The 23,472-nt window shown below is 37.1% G+C and overlaps 1 protein-coding gene across 4 annotated transcripts in view; it reads left to right on the top strand.

Annotated features, from left to right (window-relative positions):
* Positions 1-23,472, top strand: part of STK4 (serine/threonine kinase 4) — an 88,458-nt gene that overhangs the window by 33,112 nt on the left and 31,874 nt on the right. For all 4 annotated transcript variants that reach the window (XM_059037809.2, XM_067012122.1, XM_067012121.1 and 1 more), the window contains one exon: positions 350-536. In XM_059037809.2, the coding sequence (XP_058893792.1) occupies positions 350-536 (187 nt within the window). The remainder of the gene's footprint in view (positions 1-349; positions 537-23,472) is intronic.

Genomic DNA, 23,472 nt, shown 5'->3' with positions numbered 1-23,472 from the left:
TGTCAGTGGAATATAACCTTTAAAAGTCATGACTCGATCGATGTCTTTTAAACCTGTAACATATACAATATTGTACATCAATTGTAGTTCAATTAAAAAAGAGTGCTCTTGGTTCTACAAGTTGGGTTTAGAACCCAAGTAAGCATCAAATTCGGAAATATTTGCACTAAGATGAGTAAAAGTAATTCAGAAAACTCAGTCTTTTTAAAAAAATTTTTTTAAATTGGAGTATAATTGCTTCAAATGGTGTGTCAGCTTCTGCTCCGCAGCAAAATGAATCAGCTGTACATACAGAAAACTCAATCTTTTGATCAAATTAGCCATCATTTGAGATTTCATCCTTTTCCAGGAGGAGGATGAAATGGATTCAGGCACGATGGTCCGAGCAGCGGGGGACGAGATGGGCACCGTCCGAGTAGCCAGCACCATGAGTGACGGGGCCAATACTATGATCGAACATGATGACACGTTGCCATCCCAGCTGGGCACCATGGTGATCAACTCAGAGGAGGAGGAAGAGGAAGGCACTATGAAAAGTAAGGCTCTGATTGAACAGACTAACTTCGCAGGCAGCCCACGCACATTCCCGAGAGAGCAGATTTTCATGGTCCACATGGACTCAGTCTTGAAGCTCCTGTCTGTTGTCACAATCAAAGGAGTAAGAGTGTTGGAGGGTTGGGGCAGCAGTGGAGTGTTCAGGGAGGGAGGAAGCCGGCATGTGGAATCAGAGGCAGGAAAGCATCAACAACAAGAAGGGATTGACTTTCAAACCTGAACGGCCATTCTCTCGTTGAATGTTGTCACTTTTTCCTTCTTTTCCTTGATCTGTGGAGGTGAGTACAGACATTTGTTTTTTGTTTCTTTTTTCCAAAGTGATTGTTTAGTTTATTTTTGTTTAATTTATAGTGCTTGTTATTGATTTAAGTGATTACGTGACTATTTAATTTATATTGCCCAGATCAATGTATGATAGTTCCAATGGTTCGACATCTGGGCCAGCACTTGGTATGGGCAGGCTTTGTAAATGTAGATGACCTAGTAGGTGTGTAGTGGTATCTTATAGTGGTTTTAATTTACATTTTCCTAATGACTAATGCTTTTGAGCATATTTTCATGTATTTCTTGGTCATTTGCATATCTTCTTTTGCTTCTCCCTCCTCTCCTTTGTGCTTTCATTATTATACATTTTATTTCTACATAGCACATACGTTGTTTTGATGCATAATTCAAAGTGTAGTGAAATGCTGAGCTATTTATCATACATATTATCTTCAGTCTGTTTTCACAATATTCTGTGTGTCTAAACCAGACTTACCAATTCTAGTCAGTCTGTTAAGGATGAATGTACAAATTGAAGAGTCCTATCCAGTCCCTTCTCGTGTAAACCCATCTCTGCTGCTTTTCTTATGCTGCTGATCATTTTTATTTGGCCTATGACTGAGGCCTAACACCTGTGCTCAGTTCCCGTTGAAGAGGGCCATCCTCTCCTCTCCCTTCAGTTGTTTCCTTTTCCTTTACTCTGTGCATTACAGACCAAGTCATGGAGAAAGGGAATTTGGGAGTACAAAGTGGTAATAATAATGGAGTTCTAAACGTACAATTTAGCCTGAGTTTTGCATAGGTTTAAAGCATTAAGACTCTATGATCTTTTCATCTTCTTTTTTTTCTTTCCTTTTTTCTTTTACTTTACTTTTAATTAATTTTTATTGGCATATAGTTGATTTACAATGTTGTGTTAATTTCTGCTGTGAATCATTTATACATATACATATACCCACGCTTTTTTAGATTCTTTTCCCATATAGGTCATTACAGAGTATTGACCTATATGGGCTATACAGTAGATCCTTATTAGTTATCTGTTTTATATATAGTAGTGTGTATATGTCAATCCCAATCTCCCAGTTTATCCCTCCCCCCTCCTTTCCCCCTTGGTAACCATAAGTTTGTTTTCTATATCTGTGACTACTTCTGTTTGGTAAATAAGTTCATTTGTACCATTTTTTTAGATTCCACATATAAGTAATATTTTCCTTCTTTTTTTAAAATTTAGAGTTTCTTCCTCAAAACCAGGGACTGATTGGCAAACTATGGTCCACAGGCCAAATCTGGCCTGACACCTGGTTTTAGCAATAAAGTTTTATTGGAACACAGCCATGTCCATTCATTTGCTATTGTCTATGACTGTTTTTGCACTACAAAGGCAGAGCTGAGCAGTCGTGACTGAGACCATGTGGCCCCCAAAGCCTGAAATGTTTACTGTCTGATCCTTTACAGACAGAAAAAGTTCTCTAAGCACTGCTTTAGACCTACTGCTTTGTGATTAATTCATTCAATAAATTTCTCTTCAGTGCCTAATGTATCCCAGGTATTTTGCTAGATGCTGAGGATATAGCAGGGAATGAAGAAACAGTCCTTGCCCTGAAGGAAGTCACTGTCTAGTCTGGGGGGCAGACCATTTAATTACACTTCAGCATATGAAATGGGCTTTAAAACAGAGGTAATCTGAGGGTGTTGGCGAAGCAGAGTGGAAGAGTATTTAATTTAGGCTGGGGATTACTGACAAATTCCTGGAGGAAAAAGGCAGGAAGGTTGGCAGTGAGTAGGGTGGGTGGAGATGTTCCAGCAGAGGGAGCCATGTCCACAAAGTCCAAGTGGCAGTGAGTTCAGGGCAACTGCAGCTGGTTTATTGCGGCTAGAACACACCGTTCCAGGGCTTTAGATCTCAGGCAGCCCCCTTGAATTTTCACCTTCCAGGTCTGTGTATTTATAATCAACCCTTTGTTTTTGAAAGGAAAAGGTTTTCTTGTTTTCTTTTTTCTATTTTGGGGCCAAGGCTCATCATCTGTGTTTGGCATCAGGTCAGAATTATACAAATGGTGAAAGAGTAGTAATACTGCTGATGGATGTGTAAATTGATCTAACTTTTCCGGAATGTAGTGCGTATCAAGAGTTTAAAAAATTCAAACCTTTCACTCAGTAAATTCCACTTCTAGGAATTTGGCCCAAGAAAATAATTGAAGACATAGAGAAATTATATTCTAGCTTTACAAAAGTAAAAAGATAAATTAACATGTTAATATGTGCATAGAAAAAAGACTGAAAAAAACCAATCAAAAGGCCAGAGAAAAATAAACCAAATATTAAAAGTAGATAATGGGATTATAGGTATTTTAAATTTTATTTATTTTCCAAATTATTTTCTAGAGTTATTATCAGAGAAAAAAATCCCACCAAAAATACTGCTGATATCATAGTGTATCCTATAAATTAGGACTTTGAATTCTGCATTGCCTTAAGAATGCTTTTTTTCTCCCTTCTTCCTCCTTGCACTGTTTTTTATGGCCTTAAAAATGGATATTTACAAAGAGTTTATTAAAACATTGTCACTCCCTGCTAGTCTCTCTTTAAATTCTTATCGAAAATGTGTTCTTACAGTATGTTTCATCCCCTGGACTCAAGATTTGGTGTTACGAGTGAATGATACTTACTAAATTTATTTTTTCTTTCTCTCTTTTAAGTAGCTAGCCCGTGTGATTTGTTAGGAAGGTTGGTTTTGCAGCAGTGAGCTGCTGACTTCTTTTTGTTGACTCGGAATGCTGTATCTTCTGCTTGTTTTAAGGGCTTTAATTATGCAGGTGATTATAATCCCTGTGTAATAGAACTAGGCTGACCCGTTAACATGTGTTGTGCATGTATGTGTTATGGAAAATCCACCTTTTTAAATATAAAGAATTAATTTTGTTCCAAATGTAATTTTCATATTTTAAGTGCTCATTAATTCAGTGGGTTGTTTGTTCAGTTTCTGAGCTTGGACAGTTTTAGCATGTCTAATGAGAAACATGCACATTTTATTATAGTCATGAGGGAAAAACCCATTTAAAAACCTCAACAGTCACAGCTAAGTGACGTTAAATAAACTTAGTTCACAATCTGTTTCAGGTCTTGTAATTCAGTTTTTAGTAACAAGTTAGATAGATTTGCCACTTAATTCTGAGATCTTTACTCATTATTTTAGGAGCTATTGAAACTTTTCATTATGGAAAATGAAAATATATACAGTTACACAGAATAATATCATGACCCCTATGGACATATAACCAGTTTCAAAAATAACTCACTGCCCATCATATTTCAGCTCTCCGCCAAAGAGTATAACAAACTGAATTAATTTAAAGCAGATCTCAGACATTAGACCACTTCTTCATATTGATTTCTAAACATTTAAAGGAGACTATCTGACCAAGCTTGGCTTAGATAATAACTACCTGTGTTACATTGGACAATTCTCTTTCCTTGTATGGGCCTCAGTGCTTAATCAATAAAAATAAAGGGTTATTAATCTTCTTTATTCTCCTTGTCCCTTGTAGCTCTAATTGTTTATAAAAATTATATAACTCATGACTAATACAGAACTGAAGTTTCTACAGGTTAAAATTTGTGAAAATAAATAGGGTTTCACCTAGTACCTTAAAAAAGTTAGATATTTCAAATGCCTCTCTTCTCATTTACTGTATTAAAAATTATTTATACCAACAGTATTAATGCACTGTTACAAAAGAAAGTAGTTCACCCCCAAGTCCTCTCACTCCAGCAAAGAACTCCTGTTCTTGACCATATGCCTGTATAGTTCCTATATGGTAATAATTTGCTTACATATTCTAATTTCTGATTAATTTCTACTGAATAAGCGTATACATTTTTCATGTTGTTGCATAGTCCTTTTTATATTTATCACACTTAATAGTGTTTTTTGGTCATTCCAATTTTTCACTAGTACAAATAACTCTGCAGGGAACATCCTACATATAAATTTTGCCTTCCTTTTAATGTTTCCTAGGAAAAATTTCCAGAGGTGTTTGAACAATTTAATGTGCAGGTATTGCCATATTGTCCTCCAGAAGGTTTGTACCCATTTACCTTCCACAAGGATTAATAGCAGCTATCAGTATCCTTAGTTTCTTCCCTTTATAGCAATTTCTCCTTTATATTTTCCATTTTTAAAAATCTCTCTGTGCCGCTTTCTGGGTGTTAGCCCTGGATTCATCTTCTAATTCTATAATTCCTTTTTGAGCCATGTCTAATCAGCTGTTTGACCCAGACATTGTGATTTTTTTCAGTGGCTAACATTTGCTATGGTCACATGGCTAGTAAACGTGGGAGCTGAGAATTCAAAGAACTCCACAGTCTATGGTCTTTTCATTCTACTGAACTTCTGATTTGTTCTGGAAGCCTACCCTTATGTTAATGGGCATTAGATCCATAATATAAAACCCATGAAAATTCATGGTAAGACTGGTGCTGGCTTTTGAGGGGATTCCAAAGATACTTTTTTTTTTTTTTTTTAAGAAACAGTTGTTTTTTTTCTTTTTTTTTTTAACGTATATATGTATCTATTCTTTTTCGAATTCTCTTCCCATTTAGGTTGTTACATAACATTGAGCAGAGTTCCCTGTGCTATACAGTAGGTCCTTGTTGTTTATCCCTTTTAAATATAGCAGTGTGTACATGTCAAACAATTGTTTTTTATATATAAATTATTTATTATACCCAAGAGGATAGACATTATAACTGTTAATAATAATCATTAATGATTAGACACTTAATATCTACCAGGTGTTTGTGCTTAATCCTTTATAAGCATTTCCTATATTTTAATCATTACAACCATCGTGATGTGTGGTGTTTTCACAGCCCTCCCCCAGCCTTTTACAGAAGCAGAAACTGAATTGCAAAGAGACTAAGTAACTTGCTCGTGATTACATAGTGAGTAACAGAAGAGCCAAGACCTGAAGCCAAATACGTTTGATTTCAAAGCTCATGCTCTTAACCATTATATTATCCTGCTCCTCAGCAGAGCCCCTCTATTAAGTTGTTAAGGGACAGGACCAATGCTCATGTTACAAGGGCATCTGATGGCAAGTCTCAGCTTGCCGTGTCCCTTTCTGGTTGTTTGAGTACCTAGCCTCACTCTCTCTGCCCAGGATTTCCAGACACAAAGGGCACAAGGTTTTCAAAGGGAACCTGCCTCTGATGATTTTGTTACATCTGAGGGAGTATGTTTTGGTTGTGTATATCTGAATCTACCGTAAAGAATCAGATTGCAGTTGGAGGGAGGGTTAGAGTGGGGTGTGATTTGATTGCTTTATGAGAGACCCCAAGAACACCTGTCAGAACCATAGAGGTAAACCATTGCCCACACTACTTTGAAAACCCGTGTCTGGATAAAATATCAGTTTGGGGATTTTGGAAGGCTTCTCCTGTTTGTCTGTGTCACTGGGTTTTTTTGCATAAGGACCGTAGAAGAACTTTGCCCTCACTATTTGAAGGGCACATTCCTGAGGTGACTTGAGAGGTTCTGTGTCAGTGTCAGCGTTCTTGTACTTTCTCTGGGCCGGCAGAGGGAGCTCTGTAATAGGTTATGAGTTTAAATGGTGTTCCCACTTGTGTCCACAAACCCTCTTTCTATGGAAGGCTTCATTCTAGATCAAGACTGTTATTTATTTATATTTTAACATCTATTTTAAGTAACCACAGCAACACTAGGGCATTGTCTTTATTTTAGGTAGGAGATTGGATACCTCATACTTGGCAAAGTTCAAATAAGACTGAAGTCGATTAGAACGTCTCAAAATAGTTTAAACTTTTCTTTTCTCTTCCCAGATTTCTCAGTAGACCTTAACCAGAACTGATGTTTTCTTTCTGCAGCATGGTACCACGCATATAGTTTCGAACCTATCATCAGCTAAAATGGCCCTAACAAAGTAATTGAATACATTAAAAAAAAAAAAACTTAAAATTCTTGTGCAGAACTGACTTGGGAAAAGTTATTTTATGTATCAAAATAAACATTAACGATGACAGTTTATAGCTTTTCTTGTGTAGCCTCTTTAGTTTTCGTTTAATTTATTTCCATGTTGACTATACAAGTCTGATGCTTACTTTGGGAGTAGCCTTTGCCCTTTTCCTTTTCTTTTTCTTTCTTTTTTTGTTACTGGTTTGCAGTGGTTCTTTATATGTTGGGTACTAATTTTTTATTAGTTATGTGCATTGTAAATATTTTTCCCAGCATGTGACTTGCGCTTTTAATTTTGCAGGATATTTTCTTAGAAAGCAACATTTGTTTTCATGAAGTCACATTCATCTGAGTTTTCTTATACCATATGTTTTTTGTGCCTTAGATGTTAAGAATTCTTAATAATATATTTTAAAAACTTTTGTTTTATATTGGAGTATAGTTGACTTACAATGTTGTGTTAGTTTCAGGTGTACAGCAAAGTGATTCAGTTATACATATACATATATCTATTCTTTTTCAGATTCTTTTCCTGTATAGATTATTACAGAATACTGAGTAGAGTTCCCTGTGCTATACAGTAGGTCCTTGTTGATTATTTTATGTATAGTAATGTGTACATGTTAACCCCAAACTCCTAATTTATCCCTCCTCCCTACCTTTTCCCTTTGGTAACCAAGAAACTCTTAATAATATTGTAATAACTTTGTATGGTGATAGATATTTACTAGACTTATTGTGGTGATTATTTCATAATGTATGCAAATGTCAAATTATTATGTAATGCACCTGAAGCTAACATAATATTGTATGTTGATGATATTTCAATTAAAACAAGAAATTCTTTCCTACCCAAATGTCTTAGAAACAGTCTCCTATTTTTTCTTTCTAAAGGTTATAAAGTTTTACTGTTCACATTTAGGACTTTATTTAATATATCAGGAATTTTTTTTTAGTTTACAGGATAAACTATAGTCATCTAATTTTATTCCTTCCATCTGAAAGACTTGCTTTCTCCCTCCATTCAGATCTTTGGTCCTGTTACCTTCTCAGGCCTTCCTTGACCATCTAGCAAAAAGAAATTCCCCTTCCCCTTTTTATTTTTCTTTCAATAGATTACTCTTGAAAATTATCATTATTCTTCCATGTAAATTTTAGCATTGGGGGCTTCCCTGGTGGCTCAGTGGTTAAGAATCCTCCTGCCAATGCAGGGGACACGGGTTCGAGCCCTGGTCTGGGAAGATCCCACATGCCGCGGAGCAACTAAGCCCGTGTGCCACAACTACTGAGCCTGTGCTCTAGAGCCCGTGAGTCACAACTACTGAGCCCATGTGCCACAACTACTGAAGCCCCCATGCCTAGAGCCCGTGCTCCACAACAAGAGAAGCCACTGCAATGAGAAGCCAGTGCACCACAACCAAGAGTAGCCCCCACTTGCTGAAACTAGGGAAAGCCCGTGTGCAGCAACGAAGACCCAATGCAGCCAAAAATAAATAAAAATAAATAAATTTATAAATTTTAGCATTGGTGTATCAAATTTTGTAAAATACCACTGGGATTTTGACTGAATTGCATTGAATACACAGATTAATTAGGCAGAATTGCCATCTTTATGATGTTAATTCTTTCTATTCATGAATATGGTTTATCTTTCCATCTGTTTGGCTTATATCTTCTTTTTGTAGATAACTTTATAATTATATCTATAAAGATGTTTTAGATCTTTTGTTAAATTAATTTTTATGGATTTTTTTTGTTCTAATAGGTTTTCTGAAGTTTTTTTTTTTTTTATGAAGACAGTCTAATTGTCTGTGAATTAGTTTTTCCTTTTGATCTTTATACCTATATATTTTTCTGTCTTACTAAGATCTGCAATAATAGAGGTGGTAGTGGGCATTCTTGTCTTATTCCTTATCTTAAAGAAAATTCTTCAGGCTTCCCTGGTGGAGCAGTGATTGAGAGTCCGCCTGCCGATGCAGGGGACACGGGTTCGTCCCCTGGGCCTGCGCGTCTGGAGCCTGTGCTCCGCAACGGGAGAGCCACAGCAGTGAGAGGCCCAAGTACCGCGAAAAAAAAAAAAAAAAGAAAAAAGAAAAAAAAGAAAATTCTTCTAATAATTTACCATTAAGTTTGATTTTGTAGTAAGTTTGGTGTAAGTACCCATTATCAGGTCTATTTCTAGTTTAAGAGATTTCTAATCAAAATTGTTAAATTTTATTCTTTCATTTTTGAGTTGAACACTTAGCTGTTTAATTTTCTTGCTTACTAATGTATTCAGGTAACATTGTATTTTTTTCTCTAAGTTCAGTTTTCGCTGCATCCCATAAGTTTCATATGTGGCACATTGTAAATACTTTTTCCCAGCTTGTGATGCTTTGTGCTTATTACATATTTCTTTTTTAACCCGTGAATTATTCAGAAGTGCTTTTTAAAAACCAAATTGTGAGTTTTTTTAACTGCTTATTTAAAATTTTCAATTTCAGAGAATTGTGGCTAAAGAACACAGTCTGTGTGATACCAGTTGTTTTTTTTTTAAGATTTTTTGATGTGGACCATTTTAAAAGTCTTTATTGAATTTGTTACAATATTGCTTCTGTTTTATGTTTTGGTTTTTTGGCTGCCAGGCATGTGGGATCTTAGCTCCCCAACCAGGGATCAAACCCGCACCCCCTGCATTGGAAGGTGAAGTCTTAACCACTGGACTGCCAGGGAAGTCCCCAATACCAGTTTTTTGATGTTTTCTTGTGACATTTGTGGCCTAATATGTCAGTAATTTTTGTTAAGTGTTGTTTGTGTGCCTTAGAAAGAATGTGTGTTTTCTAATTGTTTGTAGGAATCTATATATATACAGTAGATTTAGCTTGTTAATTGTCTTCAAATATAGCTTTTCCCCACTAATTTTTGATACTTGATCTTTTGGTTTCTGAGGGAGATATGTTAAAATTGTTACTCTGTGGTTGTGATTTGTCAATTTTTGTTAATTTTGAGATTTATATTTTGGGGAGGAGGACTTTTATATTTTGAGGTTGCATTGTCTGATGCATGTAGATTTAGAATTGTTAATTCTTCCTGGGAATTGTTCCTTTTATATTTGACTTTCACACCTTCCCTGAGATATGGGTCCACTAGTTATGAGCTTCCTGCCATACAGAATGAGGAAGTTCAAGTTAAAAGTTCAGCGTCTTGTCCGAAGTCACCCTAGATGACAAACCTTTGACTTCTAGTCCTCATTGCTCCTGTGGTACAGGGCTTCTTGTTAAGCATTGTGAAAAGCCTGCCTTTCTTGTCTTTTGACACCTATTTCTAGGATCTTCAAACCTAAGGTTTTTGTGATGTTGGTGTTTGGATTATCAAGACTCATAGCTGTGATAATAAACAGACAAGGTTTTATAGCTAGGCAGATTGATTGACTGAAGTATGATAATGCAAATGTGATAAAATGTTAACATTTGAGGAATCTGGGTGAAGGTTATCTGGATAGTCTTTGTAACATTGGAAGGTTTTGTATATCTGATATGTCAACATAAAACATTACATGATTTTTAATTCATGATTTTCAGGTTTTAGAAATAAACCTCAAGAGGCTAACTTGGGATACTTCATAAATTTGAAAGAGTTTTACTTAAGAGTTTCCTAATAAAATAGTATCTTGAGGTTGTTCGTTTTTACTGATTCAGCTATTACATGTCATTAATACTGACGGAAATTTGTGCTTTAGAAAACCAAGCATATCACACAGATTTATGAAAATGTTAATTTTTTAAGTTAACAGTCCTTTTACTGAAAAAAATTATATTGTGTCCATTTTTTAAATTGAGGTATAGGTATTTTATAATCTGTTTCAAGTATACAGCAAAGTGATTCAGTTATATTAATTATTAATAATGTCATTCAAAGTAATATATTGGACACTGAATATCATTAGTAGTGCTGTGAAAATAATGAAATTTTGTACATATTGCCATCCGTGTATTTTATATTAAATTATATGTGGAGTTTTTTGTTTTTTTTTTTTTGTTTGTTTGTTTTTTTTTTTGCCGTATGCGGGCCTCTCACTGTCGTGGCCTCTCCCATTGCGGAGCACAGGCTCCGGACGCGCAGGCCCAGCGGCCATGGCTCACGGGCTCAGTCGCTCCGCGGCATGTGGGATCTTCCCGGACCAGGGCACGAACCCGTGTCTCCTGCATCGGCAGGCGGATTCTCAACCGCTGCGCCACCAGGGAAGCCCTGGAGTTTTTTTTTGGTGTGTCTTAATATGCAGAAAAATTGTTTCACCATTTCATTATCAAGCGAACGTTTTTTTTTAAAGGAAGATAATTTCTCCTGTTTTAGTTGATCATTATCAAAGAAAATATTTAGGAGCAAAAATGAGAACTTCTATAAGTAGAGAACGAATCCAAGCTTTCAAAACATATTAAAAATATGTTGTCAAATAAACTACATTATTATACTTTAATAATACTTTAAATATAAAGTATCTTTGAAAACAACAAAAAAAGTTCTTTTTTTCAGAGGCAGAGATAACAAAAAAATCTGGAGCAAGTGATCCCGAATTGCATAAATTTGTAGTTTAGCAGTTAAATGCTTTTGCCCTAAATGAGGAAATGACAAGCCAAAGGATGGCCACTTAAAATATGTAACTCATCTACTAAAGATTTGACAGGCAACAGTTCTCCCTTCCAAGACTCATTGGCTACGATATGGTTTTCTTGTCCTCACTGCCTTCCCAAGAGATACATGGCAGCCAATTCCTCCTCATCTCCAGGCTTATTAGGCCACGGGGGATGCAGAACTTGGACCACTGAATTGTAAGATTGTTTCCACTGACTCAGGCCTTTTAAATTAGACTCAGTGAACTAAAGGGAGTGAGTGGATGATTTCTATTTCAAACTTAAATTTCTAATTGTATTCTAATGAGTCTCTTTGAAATAGAATCTTAAAGCATTGTGGCGTAATTAAGTTAGAGCAACTCAGAACCATGTTTTGGGTAAACTGCTGTGATAGTATTATGTGGTAAAAACGGTTATGTATTTATAGCTTCCCAGAAAGTCCTAGGTCTCAGGAAGCCACCTATTGTTGCTGTGAGTTTCCTCATGTTAAAACCAAAGTCCAGGATCTTGTTAAAATGATTTTATTTCAACACCATAGGTCAGATGCTAATTTCAGAGCTGTGTAAGATGGAAATTCTTGACTCACAGCCTATCTTCTTTCCACCTGCAATTTTTTGAAGGGGATTGTTAAAACAGTGACTCCCTTGTGTGTTCTCTATCTCATTCTTTCTAACTCAGATTATAACATTTGCAAGGACAGTTACTAGGACATAAAGCACTACAGGTATTTTAACGCATCTTTTACTACAATAACCTTACTATCTGATTTCAGATCCCCTCAGGATGTTTAAAACTATCATCAGAGAATATTAAGTGTCCATGTATCTTTGCCACTCACCATCAGCATCATATGAGAATTTCAGATAGCATTAGCGTGCTTATACGTACCAAAGCTAAAACTTAAAACGTAGTTTGGTTAGAAACATATCTCTCAATAAGGGTAGGAGAAGGAAAAAGGAGTAGAGGAAAGAACATTAATTTTTGGAATCAGAGTCTTTGATTTGAAACTTGGCTCAGAATTTTATAAACTTTGTCAGCTTTGACAAGCTATTTCCTTTTCTGAGCCTCAGTTTCCTATCCTGAAACAGTGAAGCATAAAAGTTCCTGTTTTGTCAGGTTAAGATGATAGGAGATAGATATGGAAAACGCTTAGCATAGAAATGCTTAAAAATGGTAAGTAGTATAGTAAGTATATAGTAAGTAATGGGTCTTTTTGTGTATGACAGTGGTTTTTTTCATTGGACCTAAAAATTCCTTCAACCTGAGCTACTTTTCTACATCCTAACTCCTTTTCTCTTGCTAGTCATGTTTTTTACTTTTTTAAAGTTTGTACCCTTGGTATTAACGGTGTTTTGTAAGTGCCACTTCTGTGTCTAAGCACTGGTATGAAGATGGTAGATCTAAAGGAAGGTCACTTGTCAGTTTCAGTAATGTTTTTAAAATGTGCTGAGGGGAGAGAGAGAGAGATTGATTCAAATTCCTTGGTAACAGGATAACATGTTTTGAGAATCTGTTAAGCAATAGCTCAAAATATAAGATGGTAGATTATAAAGAAGGCTAGACTTTGAATCTACGTGAGCCTTCCCTTGTGAAGTTTCAAACTGTTATCTTAACACTGTGAAATTTATTACTGACTGGATTTTTTTTTTTTCCATCCCTGAAAGAGAATCAGTGGGGTTCACTGTGTGTTTATCAGAATCTCCTTCTAGGGTGGGATTTACAGCAGAAGAGCAGAGATCTTGGTCCTCAGACTTTTCTCACAGTTGCACAGCTAATTCGAGGTCATCCTGCCAGAGTGGAGGCTAAATCCTAATTGTTTGTGCAGTTTTTCTAATTATGTCCAGATGCTGGGCTCACTTTTATCTTTGGAAACTGTTAACATTCTTGATTCTTTTGGGATAAGCCAAAAAGTACAGACACGTGGTGCCTGAAAATTCATTCAAACCACCTGCCAGACCACATGTTAGGATATGAAAGTACCAGATCTCAGTGTGACATGGCTGAAAGGCTCAAGGCCTGTATTTTGAGGAAGATAAGGTGCTGCTCCATTAGAGTTAAATTGGTAAAAGGAGAGCCAAGAATAGCCATGGGGGAAATCTATTTTCCAAAAGAGAGCAGTAGCACGGTAGTAATGAAGAATATAGGAGAAAGTCCAAAAGATATACTTTGGCTTTTATGCCTAAGAAGCAGATAAGTCAGTTTTGATCAGTTAGGGGAATATATTTTTCTGGTGCTCTGAGCTGTTCTGACCTGCTTACTCTTGCTCAGCAAAAAAATGGAGATACATTTTGATAAATTTAAATGAGTCCCAAAGAAAAAGTAGATGATTCTCTTAAGTGTTTATGCTCTAAGAAAATATCAGCTTGGAACCAGTATTTGTTAAAAATAAATATTTAATACCCACCAAAAAGTATTTATTAGGTAGTCACTATGTGTCGTTACTGTGTAGTGTACAAAAAACCAAATGACATGTTTACTGCTGACCAGGAATTTTTAGGTTAAAAGGGGAAGATGACATATGTCATTATCTAATATGTATGGAGTGCCTACTTTACTATTACCGTTCTTTCTAATTCCTTACATGCCTGGAACATTACTTCGGGTGCCTCAGATAGTGGTATTTGATGTTGACATAACTTAGTTGAGGAGATAGGGCCTCTACATATAAAGGTAGTAATATAATAATAAGACAAATGCTGGGTAAGTGGTTCAGAAAAATGTTGAAGGATTTGTGAGAACTTAGATATGCAGAAAGGCTGGGGATGATATTCCAGGCAGGTGCAGAGTCAGAAAGGAGGGGATATATGTTGAACATTCAGTTTGGCTGGAGTGGGTGTTGACCAGATACTGGAGGACCTTGAATGCCAATGTCAGAAGTTTGAACTTGACTTTGTTGGTAATAGGGTAATATAAAGACATTTTGATCAGAAAAGTGGTATAACAAAGTGGTTTTTTAGGACAGTCGGTTGGATGATATGGAGTTTGAAAAGATTGGAAACAGTGAGACCAATTAGGAAATTGTTGCAATAACCAAGGTATGGATCATTCTCACCAGTGAACCTTTTGTATGTATCTTTTTAGATGTGCTGCCTGTATTGCTCTAGTTAGTTAACCCCTTGAAATCCGGATTTAGATCTCTTCGAATAGACATATGGTAGCACACTAGACTTAAAGATCCAGAGCTTCATTGCCCAGAAGTCAAGTCAATTTACACAGAAGCAATTGCCAAAACTGGTTCCTGGAAGAGTTATTCAAAAGTTAGACTCTGAGGAACCTTATAACTTATGGTTCTGGCAATTCTTAGTGGTTTCAAAGAACATTCAAAGGAATATTTATGGCCACATACAGAAACTTGGATAGTAACTTGTGTAATTAAATGAATTAATACATGTAAAGCACTTAGATGCCCAGTCACAAAACCAAAACCAAAAACCACACACATAATAAATGTTAGATTAAAAAAACAAAACAAACAACCTTATGATAAGGCATATTATTCCAAGCCAGAAGAAAACATGTGAGAGATTATTTGAGTTGTTTTCTTGCAAGTATTCATGCTTGAAACAGAGAAGAAGATGTAGGCTTTTCCGAGTTCTCTACTTTGAACAGGTAGAAAAGAGTTGTTGTAGAAATTAAGGAAAGAGTAGGTTGACCATTGTGTTTTACTTGGTGACAGTCTTGAAAATGAACATTTTAAATGGAAAGGCATAAAGTTTAATGTCTAGTCGTTGGTCATTCCAAAGGAAAAGATGGGCCTCGGTCTCTGGTCAAGCTCCTGGCCAATTATGACTACCTTGGCATTGTGTTATAGTTCATGTGAATCCAGAAATAAATAGTAGAGAAAAGGGATCTTTCTGGTTTTTAAAAAAAATTTATTGATATATAATTCACTCATTTAAAGCATACAATTCAGTGGTTTTTAGTGTATTTACGGAGTTATGCAACCATCACCACAGTCTAATTTTTTTAAATTTATTTTTAATTGAGATATAATTCACATATAAAATTCACCATTTTAAGGTACAGTTCTGTGGTTTTTAAAAATATATTAGCAGGGTTGTGCAATCAAAACCACTGTCAAATTCCAGACATTTTCATCATCCCTCAAAGAAACCACAATCCTGTTAGCAGTCACTTCTCATTACCCTTTCCTCCATCCCCAGGCAGCCATTAACATACTTTCTTTCTCTAAGGATTTGCCTATTCTGAATGTTTTATATAAATGGAATCATATAAAATGTGGTCTTTGTATTTGGCTTCTTTCACTTAGTTTAATGTTTTCAAGGTTCATCAGTGTTACAGCATATATCAGTACTTCATTTCTTTTTATGGCTGAATAATATTCCATTGTAAGGATATACCCGATTTGTTTACAATCTAGTTTTAGAACTTAAAAATATATATATTTATTTATTTATTTGACTGCGCCAGGTCTTAGTCGCGGCACACGGGATCTTCGTTGCGGTGCATGGGTTTCTCTCTAGTTGTGGCACGTGAGCTCAGTAATTGTGACATGCGGGCTCTCTAGTTGTGGCGTACGGGCTCTAGAGTGCACGGGCTCAGCAATTGTTGCGTGCGGGCTTAGCTGCCCCACGGCATGTGGGATCTTAGTTCCCCGACCAGGGATTGAACACACATCCCCTGCATTGGAAGCCGTATTCTTAACCACTGGACCACCAGGGAAGTCCCACAGAGCATTTTTCAAAAAAAAATAAATATAAGATACAGTTGCTTATGAATTTGCCCCTTTGTGGACTTTGACAGATTGTCCACTTAGCTTGCCAGATGCTGCTTACAAAGAAGAACAGGCCAGTCATAGTATAGGAATTCAATGCATTCCCTGCATCAGATAAAAGAATCAGAGCAAGACATGGCTGTTTTCAAAGTTCGACTTTTCTGCTGAGTTCATTCTCCCAACGGCTTCAGGTTTCTGGTGTTATCATTCCGTGGAACGTCTTCATTTCCTGGGATATGTCTGGAAGAAAATACCCTGGCTCACACTGAAACAGAAAGCCCACCAGCCAGCAGAAGCCCTGGGGACAGCATTGCCTTTAGTCAGCTGGGAATGATTCTCTCACACTTTTCAGCATCACTTGATGGTCTCGCTCAGGAGTGCCGAAAGAAGAGTCCAGGGATAAGGTTACTGGGAAAATTCCATTTCCCTGGTCTTTCTACGCTCAACCTAATGGCAGTTCGGATATGTCAAGAATTCTCATTTTGATTTTAGAGAATTTGCAATATGAAAGGCAGCTCGCCAGCCTTAAAGCCTGATGACCAGGGCTCAGATCCTATCCTTGTATAACCGTAGGCAAATTTCTCATCTAGAAAGTGGAAATAATAGTACATACCTCAAAAGATGGGAGGATGAAACGAAATGGTACATTGTGTAGCACTTGGTAAGTGCCAACAAGCACAGATCCTCCTCCCTCCTACTTTATTTACATGGTGTTCATGAAGTGTTAATGGCAACATCCTGTGGAAGCATCTGGTAGAAAACCTGAAACTTAGAAAGTATTCAGTCAATGTTAGTTGAATTTGAAACCTGAGTTCCTGAAGACTGGAACTCTTTTTGTAGATATAGATTGGTGTGTGGGGGTGTGATGGAGAGAGATTGAGACAGATCTCAGATACTGTATCAGTTGGTTTTTGCTGTGTAGCAAACCACCTCAAAACCGTCACGGACTTCCTTGGTGGCACAATGGTTAGGAATCTGCCTGCCAACGCAGGGGACACGGGTTCGAGCCCTGCTCCAGGAAGTGGAGCAACTAAACCTGTGCGCCACAGCTACTGAGCCTGTGCTCTAGAGCCCGCAAGCCACAACTACTGAGCCTGCGTGCCACAACTACTGAAGCCCACGCGCCTAGAGCCCATACTCTGCAACAAGAGAAGCCACCGCAATGAGAAGCTTGTGCATAGCAACGAAGACCCAAAACAGCCAAAAATAAATAAATAAGTAAATTTAAAAAAAAAAACTAGTGGTCAGCTGGGGCTGGCTGACTCCTGAAGGCCTCAGCTAAGACCAGCTGGTCAAGGCCTCTCTCTACATAGTATTCCGCCATCTAGCATGCCCACTAGGTTTATTTACATGGTAATAGGATATGCAAGCACTTTTCAAGTCCCTGCTTGCAATAAATTTGCTATTGCAGTGGCCATAGCAAGTCACACGGCCAGGCCTAGAGTCATTGTGGGAGGGCACTAGTAAAGGGCGAGGATACCAAGGCTACTTGGAGGGAATTATAGAGGCCGTTTTTGCAAACATGCTATTGTAGATACTAATTGTGATAGTAATGCAGATCTGTTTACTGAAGATTATTATCAGTCTATAAAGTCAAACTGTGGACAGGTGCTCTAATTAATTATAGTGTTATTAAGAAAATGTAGGTCCCAATAGAAGTGCTGTTTCCTCCAATAAACTAAGTACAGTGGTGAAGCACCCTCACATATAAGGAATCATTGTGGTGTAAACAATTAACTTCTGGAATCACTAAATACAGGGATCAAAAATACACCTGTTTTTGAATGCATGTTGTTTCTTGCCAGTTGAGGTGTCTTCCCCTATCAGTTGATTCATTCATTTCTTCAGCTTTAGTTATATGAAACATTGTCATAACCTGCATCTATTGATGATATTTTTATTACAGTTTTGGGCCAAGGAGAATTTAGTCACCTCTTCCATCTATTTTTAAAAAGCCCCCCAAACACCACTAACAACAACAAAAAGAAACTCAAAGAATCAGAGACAGTCTTGTCACAAATATTTGTTGAGCAGGTCTGGTCTTTGGTTTATGTCCACGCACATCTAATTTGTGGCATATTTTAGATTAGAGACGATCAAGTGTCATCATCCCTCTGGAGTAAGAATTCCTTTTGAATGTTTATCAGTACATAGGCAGAAATATGTTGTCATAAGCCACTGTCAAGTGATAGTATCATGGAACTTTCACAACTGCAGTGGGACACTAGAAATAATATGGTCCATGGCTTCTTTTTTAGATTGGAACCTGTGGTTCAATCAAGATAGTCAGGACCAGAATCTAGATCTTTGAACCCCAGGTTAGGGATTTTTGTAGTGTATTGTGCTGCCTCCAAAATCAATTGTAGCTATTCTGTAATCCTGTACACGTAACCATTTAATCATTTCGCTATAATTAGGTTTCTTATATGTGTGTCCATTTTACTCCTGGGTTATACCTGAATGTGTGATTAGATTAAAAACTTCTCTTATTACAAAATTCACTATAGTTTTGGGAACATTGATTTCTAATAAATATTAGGTATAATCAGGTCCCTGATATTGATATCAAAAGGTGAAAGGAAAGGCATTTTAGATAGAGTTTCTAATTTGTGATGCTTAGTTGTTGAAAGGGACAAAGAATATTAGGTATTTTAACTCCAAAAATATTAGAGGTCTTTAGGTGAGTTGCAAAGGGCTATTGTTGTCAAATATAGAGGAATTCAGATATGTAGAAGGCAAATGTTCTCATTTTCTCATCTAAACAGTGATAGAAATTAGACAAACAATTATACTCTAGCTTAAGAGATGTTTCTTTGATCTTTATGACATAGTTTAGATTTAGACCATAGAAATGTTATTGTTAATGTTTCATCTCTGGTTTAAAGACTTGAATTTCTAAAATCCACCACTGAGGCATCATAGAAGTATATTGTACCAATTATACAGTTTTTATTGTTGGATATGATGTTTTTTTAAAAAATTATGTCTTTATGATTTTTGTAACAGTTCCACAGAAGAACATATTTTAAATTACCTGTTATTTATCTCCAGAAGTTACCATTTTTATTGATGAACACATTTCAGTCATTTCTTTGTGCGTTTGTAGAGAAGGCTGTGTAAACGGACATTCATGACAGAAGTAATGAGGAGAGATTGTTGCATGATATATACAGCTTACCCTCAAATATTGTGTGTATCTTCAGAAAAAGGAGAAATTCTGTTTTGTGTGTATTTCCTAAGACAGAGCATAAAGTTGTCCCTTGGTATAGGTGGGAGATTGTTTCCAGGACCTACCACAGGTACCAAAATCCACAGATGCTTGCAGATGCTTAAGTCCCTTATATGAAGCAGCGAAGTATTTGCATATAACCTTCACATATCTTTCTGTATACTTTAAATCATCTCTAGATTACTTATAATACCTAATACAATGTAAATGTTATATAAATAGTTGTAAATATAATGTAAATGACATGTAAATAGTTGCTGGCTTGGAGCAAATTCTAGCTTTGCTTTTTGGAACTTTCTGGATTTTTTTTTTTTTTTTTTTAATGTTTTCGAGTCCTGTTTGGTTGAATCCACAGATGCGGAACCTGCAGATACAGAGGCAACTGTACCCTCTTTTATCACCACAATACAGTTTTCAGGTGGTGATTTTTCTAAAGAAGGGCTTTTCCCTTCTCTCCTAACCCCCTTCACTTTTAGATTATTACTCTGAGCTCATGGACTCCTTTTATTCAGTGTTGTTTGTTTTGTTTTGTTTTTGATGCTCAGTGTCCCAGAATTTACCGGTGGGAGCCTCTCAAGGTGGCTTCTGTGTCCTGTTGATAGGTGGGAGCCTCTCAAGGTGGCTTCTGTGTCCTGTTGATATGTCCGTGTCAGTTTGTGAGTACTTGTTTTTTTTTGGCACAAAAAGATGTTCGAGGCTCACTTTGTACTTTTCCTGCCCTAGACCTGGAATCAGCTGTTTCTCTTGAGAAGGCTTATTAGCTCCTTGTGGTGGGGAATGGTATTTGGAAATCAAAATCTGCATGCTACGTGTGCTCATTGCTAATGGGATAGCCATTGCTTCAAGACCTTTTAATAAAGAAAGCTCAGCAAAAATTTTTTTAATAAATCATGAGTTCATGTTAATACCTCGGTTTAAATTCAACACACCAGCATTTTTTGTACCTTCTTCAGTTTCATATTTTGATAATTAAATATTGCCAGATCCCCTTCATAGGGCTGGTACTACTTTGCATCCAAATTCAGCAACGTACGAGAGTGCCTGTGTGGTGCCACATCCTTACCAGCAGATAGGGTATTATCAAGCTTTTGACTTTTGCCAAATTGAAATGTAAGAAATCGCATCTCCAAATAATTTTGATTTGAATTTCTCTCATGAGTGAACCTACACGTTTTTTTCATGTTTAAGGACTAATTGGGTATCTTTGTGTGTATACTATCTTTAGCCCATATCTCTACCTTTTTGGGGTCTTCTTTTCCTTAATTTTTGGAATTCTTTATATATTTGGGAGCTTATCTTCCTAAGATATAAAGAATTCTAAAATTTATTTTTAAAAGAAAATTCTTTTAAAACCTTTATGGTTACTTGTTGCCAATATTTTCTTCGAGTTCGTCATTTGTCTTTCATCTTGGCTTATAGTGAATGTGTGCTTAATTTTTATTTTAAAATTTATTTTATTTTTGGCCGTGCGTCAGGTCTTAGTTGCGGCAGATGGGATCTTCGTTGTGGCATGCATGATCTTCCGTTGCGGTGCGCAGGCTTCTCTCTAGTTGTGGCGCACAGACTTAGTTGCCCTGCGGCATCTGGGATCTTAGTTCCCCGACCACGGTTTGAACCCGCATCCCCTGCATTGGAAGGTGGATTCTTAACCACTGGACTACCAGGGAAGTCCCTGTTTGTACTTATTAATTTTTAAAAATCTGTGATATTTCCTTCACACGAAGAAAACATCCTTTTTTTCTTTAATTGCATCTGGGTTTTTGTCATGGTATGTTAAAAAGGCTTTTTCCTCATTCAGGTTTTAAATGCATTGCATTCACACATGTTTTCTTCTAGTACTTACAGTTTCCATTTTTACAATTAGAGCTCTTATCCATTTGGAGTTTTCCTGGTTGAAGGTATGAGGTGTGGATACAATGTAATCTTTTTCCAAACAGCTATCCAGTTGTTTGGATACCCATTTGGGCTTTCTACTTTGTTTCTAGCCTTTCTATTCTCTTCAGCTGGTCTGAACCTAGTATCTGGTCCAGATTTGTTTTTTGGCTGCACCGTGTGGCATCTTAGTTCCCTAACCAGGGATCGAACCCACACCCCCTGCATTGGGGGCGTGAAGTCTTAACCACTGGACTGCCAGGGAAGTCGCAGAATATTTTGTATAAAAGTACACTGCAGGGCTTCCCTGGTGGCGCGGTGGTTGAGAGTCCGCCTGCCGTTGCAGGGGACACGGGTTCGTGCCCCGGTCCGGGAAGATCCCACATGCCGCAGAGCGGCTGGGCCCGTGAGCCATGGCCGCTGAGCCTGCGCGTCCGGAGCCTGCGCTCCGCAATGGGAGAGGCCACAACAGTGAGAGGCCCGCGTACCACAAAACAAACAAACAAACAAACAAACAAAAAAAAAAGTACACTGCATACTGCGTATTTCAGCCATCTATAGCACTGTCACAGTTGCTCGGCTCAGGAGGCCCTCTAAACACCCCTTCTGATGTGTAGGATTATGGGTAGGCTTGCTGTAGAGTTGTGTCCGAGCCAGCCTTCTCCTCTGGTGGTCCCAGAGGAAGGCACTGATCAAAAGGCCTTTCCATCCGAACTTGTCAGGAAATCCAAAACACCCCCATTTTTACAAGTTCTGTTGCATTTCCTTCAGAACTGTATTATGAAATAATACCTTAAATTTAATTTAAAAAGTAAACAAAATAAGCGTGAAAAGTACTTAACATCATACCTAGAACAGACAAAACAAAACAGACATTCAGCACATAATTGTTGACTGGTTCTAGCAAATATTGTGTTTGATCCCTAATAAATGAGGGGGCAACAGTGAAGTAAGCTATTGGCAGCATCTGGAAGTGGGCAAATCTGGGATTGGCTGCTGTTGAACTTGGCAGTGGTGATGGTGAGTAAGATGACAAATATCTGAGAGGCAGTCAGGGTGCTGGCTCAAAACTGGGACTAGGCAAATGTCAAGAGATAAGATTGCATGGAACAAGGGTTCTTGGAGAGGAAACACTTGCTGTTCTTTATCTTCTGGACCCCTACCCATTCACTTCTTAAGGCTCTGAACCTTCTGGTCTTTTTTTATGGTTACTGGGGGAAAAGGCAGTATAAATCCACATGTTCATGCAAAGTACTGAAAAAAGACTTCTGTACTTCCCAGTATTAGACTACCGTGAAATAGGTGCATTCAGCTAACTAGGTTTTTAAGTCATGCCAGGTAAAGTTATTCTTTCTGTGATTGTTACTAGTTCTAACTAGTAACTGCTGTATTCTGCTCTCATATGGTAACTGCTGTTACGTAACTACTGATCCTGCTCTGCTATGTAGCTACCCTGTTATGTGACTGCTAACCTAAGCCCTTCTACCAGTCTTCCCTGACCACCCATCTTGCAAGATTTCTTCATCTCCTGGGCACATGTAACGCTTACAATCAGTTCTATCTATTTAATATTTATCGTATACTGTCTTCTTTTAAATAATATTTAAAAGAATTAAATAAAATCACCTATCATCCTACTATCAGAGACAAATCCCGTTAACATTTTGGTATATTTTTTTATAGTCTTTTTTTTCTCCTATGTGTATGGTTTTACGGAGTTGAGATTGTACTGTATATATAATATCGTATTTTTTCTCCTTAACTTTATCATAAACCATGTGTAAATAGTATTTTTAAAGTTATATAATATTTCATGGAGTGGGTTGTGATTTACTTAGATTTTCTTTTTCATGCCTGTTTTTCTCATTAGTCAAGTTAGATCATGATTTTGCCAAGGGAAATCAATCACTATGATATCATCCCCCCTTCCTGACTCTGATGCCTGTAGAGTATATTATATATATGTAGATGATTAATAAATATTTTGGCTTGCTTCTCTGTTTTCGGTCTAAATGTTATAGGAACTCTTTGCTATAGGGGATCCAAAAAGTATTACTTGTAGCTGATGTAGAGTCATTGCATCTCCAAGTCTTTCCATTTAGAAAAAGGGACCCTGGGGGGGCTATGGATCCTCTGAAATTCTATGAAAAGTATTTTGAGTGAGCATTGGTGCTTTTTCCTATAGTTTTCACTAGAATCTTGAAGGACTCTTTATCTAACAAAAAGCCAC

The sequence above is a fragment of the Kogia breviceps genome, chromosome 14 (assembly GCF_026419965.1).
Source record: "Kogia breviceps isolate mKogBre1 chromosome 14, mKogBre1 haplotype 1, whole genome shotgun sequence".
Taxonomy (NCBI): domain Eukaryota; kingdom Metazoa; phylum Chordata; class Mammalia; order Artiodactyla; family Physeteridae; genus Kogia; species Kogia breviceps.
The sequence above is the reverse complement of the archived record's forward strand: the minus strand, read 5'-3'. Positions and strand labels throughout refer to the sequence as shown.